The sequence below is a fragment of the Neoarius graeffei genome, chromosome 15 (assembly GCF_027579695.1).
Source record: "Neoarius graeffei isolate fNeoGra1 chromosome 15, fNeoGra1.pri, whole genome shotgun sequence".
Classification (NCBI taxonomy): Eukaryota; Metazoa; Chordata; class Actinopteri; order Siluriformes; family Ariidae; genus Neoarius; species Neoarius graeffei.
The window spans coordinates 75,068,023-75,075,969 of NC_083583.1; the positions used below are offsets into that span (position 1 = coordinate 75,068,023).

A 7,947-nucleotide genomic window follows, 5' to 3' on the forward strand; every position below is an offset into this window, starting at 1 on the left:
AACTTTATTGATGTGACTCTTGAATAATTACTATGAAAATGGTGGTTTTCGACAAATATTCAACTCGTCCCGTTGGACAAGCAGATGCGGATTTGACTTGTCTGGACCAAACACTTGGTTGTCCTGGACAGTCGGACTACCGTTAATGTCGAGCTCTGGTTGAGAAAAGTCTATAGTTTCCATGGGATGTAGGTATTTTTTCACATGACTGTATCTGTGGGCGGCACGGTGGTGTAGTAGTTAGCGCTGTCGCCTCACAGCAAGAAGGTCCAGGTTCGAGCCCTGTGGCCGGCGAGGGCCTTTCTGTGCGGAGTTTGCATGTTCTCCCCGTGTCCGCGTGGGTTTCCTCCGGGTGCTCCGGTTTCCCCCACAGTCCAAAGACATGCAGGTTAGGTTAACTGGTGACTCTAAATTGAGCGTAGGTGTGAATGTGAGTGTGAATGGTTGTCTGTGTCTATGTGTCAGCCCTGTGATGACCTAGCGACTTGTCCAGGGTGTACCCCGCCTTTCGCCCGTAGTCAGCTGGGATAGGCTCCAGCTTGCCTGCGACCCTGTAGAACAGGATAAAGCGGCTAGAGATAATGAGATGAGATGAGACTGTATCTGCTTGTCCTTGGAGCCCAGGCTGAGGTTTACACCATGCTGTGTGGTGTGATGATGACTGAGACGATCTGCAGAATGCTAAAGTGCTGAAGGACTCTCTCTACAGTGTACCCTTCGGTCCCAGTCTCCACACACACTGAGAGACTGGGCTTTGGGGATTATTATGGTCATCATTCTGTCCAAAATTAGCAGCTGCTCCTCACCAAATGGGAATAAAAATCTAAACGGCGAATAAGATCAGTGAGGTCAGTCGGCATTGGTGGGTCGCTGAAACAAATGTTCATCACTACAAGTTGAGTGACGCTCACTTTGCAGTCCGCCGTCGCTAAAACTCAAACTAAACCAAGCTGTAGGAAACTTTAACGAGGAGCGGCATCTGAAAGACAGGAGGGCGAGGAGAGTTTGGTTTAATAATGACAGAAACACCGATACGATGAGCTGCAGCATTTGTGTCTGGGAAGTTTTTCAGTCTCCAGCCGCTGGCTGGAACCAAACGGTTCACTGTGGACCCTGTGTGAATGGAACATACCGCTGAGAGATGAGCCAAGGTCGCGTTTGTCATGGTAAGTTCACTTCAAAACAGCTGCCACAAACAATCACACACACACACACATTGCTAGAATATATTTAAAAAACTACCAATTGTGTCATGAATCAATTTGCCATCATGTGAAGATCAAAAACGTAAAGTTATCCATCTTGTGCTGAAGAAGATGAAGACGTACGCCACAAACTCCGAGGCCAAGCGTAATAACACACTTCTTTAAGGCTGCGTTTTGGTCCCAGTCCACAGCGCTGCCATCATCGACAAGCCAAACGCTTTAAACATCTTCCAAGATAAAGATTAACATGTGGCAAAACGAATCTAGAATTCAGTCTATTTCCAGCTAATCCTTCGAATTAAAGCCATCGCGCAAAAATACAACACCATCACTGATGCCTTTGGTAATAAACCAAATCTATTACTGATGAACCGCACGGATTCATCTCGAAAAGGTAACTACTCAGTTCTCAGTTCAATGTAAAAGTAGCTTCTGCAGAAAATAAAGCTGATCAGGTGCAAAAAAAAAAAAAAAAGCTTGATAAAGCAGATGTAATGCTTGGCCTGATGGCCTGGGGCTGAGGCAGAACGTCTTCACCAAACACCAACTGCACTTTTCTCATGGAATAAATCTCTTCAGTCGATGCATCAATAAACCAATCTGAGCTCTGTTTGGGAATAGGAGGACAAGAGAAAGCGGCATGTATGTGTGCATCAATATAATTAATCCTGACAGGTCCATTTTGGGATTTAGGGCTGAAACACGGCAGAGGAACCAACCTGAAGAGCTTCCACTTGGAAAGCACGGATGAGATGCTGGGTTCGATTCCCACATACTCATAAAGCAGCAGTTTGTTCACTTGAAACATAATTAAAGTGAGTTTATGTTAATCACACAAAGCAGTGTGTGTTTGTGGAATTATAATCCTTACAGGATGGAAGTCTGAGAACATTTCTACATCCTTTTCTCATTTCATCACAAATCATTTTACTGACAACAACTCAAGTGAAAACTCTAATCTTTTCTTTAATGAAATATTTACACAGGTCTTAGAGTTTCTCCGTATTTGCTTTAATCCAGAGTGTGTACTCTCTTTCAGCTGCATGAACCCCACAAGTCTGTGCAAAACCTTCTGATCAAATCCAACGGCATGTCATCTGATCACACACTTCCACACAAGACCAGACACGAGGAAAATCTGAGCTTCTCTACAAATCACTTAACACACATTTACATGCACATGGTGCAGAATTTTGAATCTTGAGGCTAAATAATATATTATAAGAGACTGAACATTTTTTAAATTCAGTCTCAGAGTTCAGTTCAGTCTGTGGATGAAATGGTGTGAAACGGGTCAGGTGTAAACACAGCGTGCACATTCTGGGGTTTTAAACTTATACACTGCTTGTTTACTGAGCAGCTCTGACTTTATTCCCCAGAAATCTGTGTTTTGGGTGTTTTTTTGTGGGCAGGAAGGAAGGAGTGATGCATATGGAGAGACCATCACATCATCCCAGACAGACAGACAGACAGACAGACAGACAGACACATTAACTCAGATTTCTGGAAGAAAAAATAAACAGCCTCCAAATAAAATAAGAGTAAAGGCCAGTCTGCCGCGCTCTCTGAGTCAGTCTCAGGTGTGGATGAGATTTATGCGATTTAATAAGAGGAACATGACCTGCTGAGTGACTGCAGCCCCCGAGACACCTGGGAGTGTTACTGTTACTGTGTGTTACTGTGTGTTACTCTTACTGTGTGTTACTGTTACTGTGTGTTACTGTGTGTTACTCTTACTGTGTGTTACTGTTACTGTGTGTTACTGTGTGTTACTGTTACTGTGTGTTACTGCGTGTTACTGTTACTGTGTGTTACTGTGTGCTACTGTTACTGTGTGTTACTGTGTGCTACTGTTACTGTGTGTTACTGTGTGTTACCGTTACTGTGTGTGTTACCGTTACTGTGTGTTACTGTTACTGTGTGTTACTGTGTGCTACTGTTACTGTGTGTGTTACTGTTACTGTGTGTTACTGTTACTGTGTGTTACTGTGTGCTACTGTTACTGTGTGTGTTACTGTTACTGTGTGTTACTGTTACTGTGTGTGTTACTGTTACTGTGTGTGTTACTGTTACTGTGTGTTACTGTTACTGTGTGTTACTGTGTGCTACTGTTACTGTGTGTTATTGTGTGTTACCGTTACTGTGTGTGTTACCGTTACTGTGTGTGTTACTGTGTGTTACTGTTACTGTGTGTGTTACTGCGTTTTACTGTTGCTGTGTGTGTTACCGTTACTGTGTGTGTTACTGTTACTGTGTGTGTGTTACTGTTACTGTGTGTTACTATGTGTTACTGTTACTGTGTGTGTTACTGTTACTTTGGTGTTACTGTGTGTTACTGTTACTGTGTGTGTTACCGTTACTGTGTGTGTTACTGTTACTGTGTGTGTTACTGTGTGTTACTGTTACTGTGTGTGTTACTGCGTGTTACTGTTACTGTGTGTGTTACCGTTACTGTGTGTGTTACTGTTACTGTGTGTTACCGTTACTGTGTGTGTTACTGTGTGTTACTGTTACTGTGTGTGTTACTGTTACTGTGTGTGTTACCGGTACTGTGTGTGTTACCGGTACTGTGTGTTACTGTGTGTTACCGTTACTGTGTGTGTTACCGTTACTGTGTGTGTTACCGTTACTGTGTGTGTTACCGTTACTGTGTGTGTTACAATGTGTTACTGTTACTGTGTGTGTTACTGTTACTTTGGTGTTACTGTGTGTTGGTGTTACTGTGTGTGTTACCGTTACTGTGTGTGTTACTGTTACTGTTTGTGTTACTGCGTGTTACTGTTACTGTGTGTGTTACTGCATGTTACTGTTACTGTGTGTGTTACCGTTACTGTGTGTGTTACTGGTACTGTGTGTTACTGTTACTGTGTGTGTTACCGGTACTGTGTGTGTTACCGTTACTGTGTGTGTTACCGTGTGTTACTGTTACTGTGTGTGTTACCGTTACTGTGTGTGTTATCGTGTGTTACTGTTACTGTGTGTGTTACCGTTACTGTGTGTGTTACTGTTACTGTGTGTTACTGTTACTGTGTGTGTTACCGGTACTGTGTGTGTTATCGTGTGTTACTGTTACTGTGTGTGTTACCGTTACTGTGTGTGTTACTGTTACTGTGTGTTACTGTTACTGTGTGTGTTACCGGTACTGTGTGTGTTACCGTTACTGTGTGTTACTGTGTGTTACTGTTACTGTGTGTGTTACCGTTACTGTGGTGTTACTGTGTGTTACTGTGCGTTACTATTACTGTGTGTGCTACTGTGCGTGTTACTATTACTGTGTGTGCTACTGTTACTGTGTGTGCTACTATGTGTGCTACTGTTACTGTGTGTTACTGTGTGTTACTATTACTGTGTGTGCTACTGTGCGTGTTACTATTACTGTGTGTGCTACTGTGCATGTTACTATTACTGTGTGTGCTACTATGTGTGTTACTGTTACCGTGTGTGCTACTGTATGTGTTACTGTGTGTTACTGTTACTGTGTGTGCTACTGTGTGTTACTGTTACTGTGTATGCTAATGTGTGTTACTGTTACTGTGTATGCTAATGTGTGTGTTACTGTGTGTTACTGTTACTGTGTGTGTTACTGTGTGTTACTGTTACTGTGTGTGCTACTGTGTGTGTTACTGTTACTGTGTATGCTAATGTGTGTTACTGTTACTGTGTATGCTAATGTGTGTGTTACTGTGTGTTACTGTTACTGTGTGTGCTACTGTGTGTGTTACTGTGTGTGCTACTGTGTGTGTTACTGTTACTATGTGGGTTATTGTGTGTGTTACTGTTACTGTGTGCTACTGTTACTGTGTGTTACTGTGTGTTACTGTTACTGTGTGTTACTGTTTGCTACTGTTACTGTGTGTGTTACTGTGTGTTACTGTTACTGTGTGTGTTACCGTTACTGTGTGTGTGTTACTATGTGTTACTGTTACTGTGTGTGTTACTGTTACTTTGGTGTTACTGTGTGTTACTGTTACTGTGTGTGTTACTGTTACTGTGTTTGTTACTGTTACTGTGCGTTACTGTTACTGTGTGTGTTGCTATGTGTTACTGTTACTGTGTGTGTTACCGTTACTGTGTGTGTTACTATGTGTTACTGTTACTGTGTGTGTTACTGTTACTGTGTGTGTTACTGTTACTGTGTGTGTTACTATGTGTTACTGTTACTGTGTGTGTTACTGTTACTTTGGTGTTACTGTGTGTTACTGTTACTGTGCGTGTTACCATTACTGTGTGCGTTACTGTTACTGTGTGTGTTACTGAGTGTTACTGTTACTGTGTGTGTTACTGTGTGTTACTGTTACTGTGTGTGTTACTGTTACTGTGTGTGTTACCGTTACTGTGTGTTACTGTTACTGTGTGTGTTACCAGTACTGTGTGTGTTACCGTTACTGTGTGTGTTACTGTTACTGTGTGTTACTGTTACTGTGTGTGTTACTGTTACTGTGTGTTACTGTGTGTTACTGTTACTGTGTGTGTTACCGTTACTGTGGTGTTACTGTGGTGTTACTGTGTGTTACTATTACTGTGTGTGCTACTGTGCGTGTTACTATTACTGTGTGTGCTACTGTTACTGTGTGTGCTACTATGTGTGTTACTGTTACTGTGTGTTACTGTGTTACTATTACTGTGTGTGCTACTGTGTGTGTTACTGTGTGTGTCACGGTATGTGTGTGTGTCACTGTGTGTGTTATAATGTGTGTTACTGTTACTGCCTGTGTGTTACTGTGTGTTATTCTTACTGTGTGTGCTACTATTACTGTGTGTGTTACTGTTACTGTGTATGTCACTGTGTGTTACTGTGTGTTTCTGTTACTGTTACTGTGCATGTGTCACTGTGTGTGTCACTGTGTGTGTTACTGTTACTGTGTATGTCACTGTGTGTTACTGTGTGTTTCTGTTACTGTTACTGTGCACGTGTCACTGTGTGTGTTACTGTGTGTGTGACTGTTACTGTGTGTTACTGTGTATATTACTGTTACTGTGTGTCACTGTGTGTGTTCCTGTCACTGTGTGTGTTACTGTAACTGTGTGTGTTACTGTGTGTTCCTGTTACTGTGTGCGTTACTGTTAATGTGTGTGTGTGTTACTGTTACTGTGTGTGTGTTACTGTTACTGTGTGCGTTACTGTGTGTTAATGTCACTGTGTGTGTGTGTGTGTGTGTCACTGTGTGTGGTCCTGTTACTGTGTGTGTTACTATGTGTGTGTTACTCTTACTGTGTGTGTCAGTGCGTGTGTTACTCTTACTGTGCGTTACTGTCACTGCATGTTACTGCGTGTTCCTGTTACTGTGTGTGTTACTGTTACTGTGTGTGTTACTGTTACTGTGTGTTACAGTGTGTGTGTATGTTACAGTGTGTGTGTGTTACTTTGTGTGCGTGTTAGTGTGTTACAGTGTGTTACTTTGTGTGTGTGTTACAGTGTGTGTGTGTGTTACAGTGTGTGTGTGTGTGTGTGTGTTACAGTGTGTGTGTTAGTATTACAGTGAGTTTCTGTTACCTGTGCAACATGAATACGTTCACAGTTATGTATAGAATAGTGCTGAAATAAATAATAAACACAAACATCACGAAGAAGTATCGGCAGAAGAAGAAGCAGGAGAGAAGAGTGAGAAGAGGAGAGAAGAGAAAAGAGAAGAGAAGAGAAGAGAAGAGAAGAGAAGAGAAGAGAAGAGTGAGAGTAAAGAGTGAGAGTGAAGAGTGAGAGAGAAGATTAGAGGAGTGAGAGTGGAGTAAAGAGTGAGAGTGAGAGTGGAGAGTGAGAGTGGAGAAAAGAGTGAGTGGAGAGTGAGAGTGGAGTGAAGAGTGAGAGTGGAGAGTGAGAGTGGAGTGAAGAGTGAGTGGAGAGTGAGAGTGGAGTGAAGAGTGAGAGTGGAGAGTGAGAGTGGAGTGAAGAGTGAGTGGAGAGTGAGAGTGGAGTGAAGAGTGAGAGTGGAGAGTGAGAGTGGAGTGAAGTGTAGACTTACAGGTCGCGCAGAGGCAGAGCGCGAGCAGGCTGAGGTGCTGGAGGCGCTTCATGGTGCGGATCCGCTCACACTGCCGCTCTCACCGCCTGATAAACTTACTCTCACTCACACACTCACTCACTCACTCACTCACACAGGCGGCTGACGGAGCTGTAATCCTCTAGGCAGGGCGCGCAGCGGGCGCAGGAGTCATGTCTGAGCGCGCTGCTGCGGCGGCGGTGTGAGCCCCAGCTGCTCCCGGGAGAAACAGCGCTGAGCCCGGCTGCGCTCACTCAGCAGCTCCGCTCCCTCTCTCTCTCTCTCTCTCTCTCAGCGCCGGCGGGGGCAGTCAGTGCACCGCCCGCCCCGAACACTGCCGCCCGCCTCCAGCGCGAGCGCCCGCCCGACCGTACCAACTGCCTGCGAGGCGGCGGGGGGGTTCACTACACACACACACACACACACACTCACTCCGCTCCTCACGCGCAGCCCGCAAACTGCACGCGCTCACCGCAAACCCAGCGGCTCACTCACTGTATTCAACACACACACACACACACACCGAGCCCCCCCCCCCCACACACACACACCGAGCCCCCCCCCCACACACACACACACACACACCGAGCCCCCCCCCCCACACACACACACCCCGCTCACTGTGGTCGCGTCCATGGCGGAGGAAAATAAAGTGCGCGTGAGGAGAGTGACACCGCGTCACTACACTGGGACAGCGGCGCGGGAAGCGGCTCGCGAGCACTCAGCACTCTCACTGCACTGCACTGCATCTGGCACTGTGACGT

General features: G+C 44.8%; 1 protein-coding gene across 8 annotated transcripts in view; it reads right to left on the reverse strand.

The window, feature by feature from the left end:
- Window positions 1-7,621, reverse strand: part of lrp4 (low density lipoprotein receptor-related protein 4) — a 195,944-nt gene extending 188,323 nt beyond the window's left edge. For all 8 annotated transcript variants that reach the window (XM_060941861.1, XM_060941859.1, XM_060941857.1 and 5 more), the window contains exon 1: window positions 7,166-7,621. In XM_060941861.1, coding sequence (XP_060797844.1) covers window positions 7,166-7,217 — 52 coding nt within the window. In that variant the 5' untranslated portion in view covers window positions 7,218-7,621. The remainder of the gene's footprint in view (window positions 1-7,165) is intronic.
- Between the last annotated feature and the right edge of the window lie 326 nt (window positions 7,622-7,947).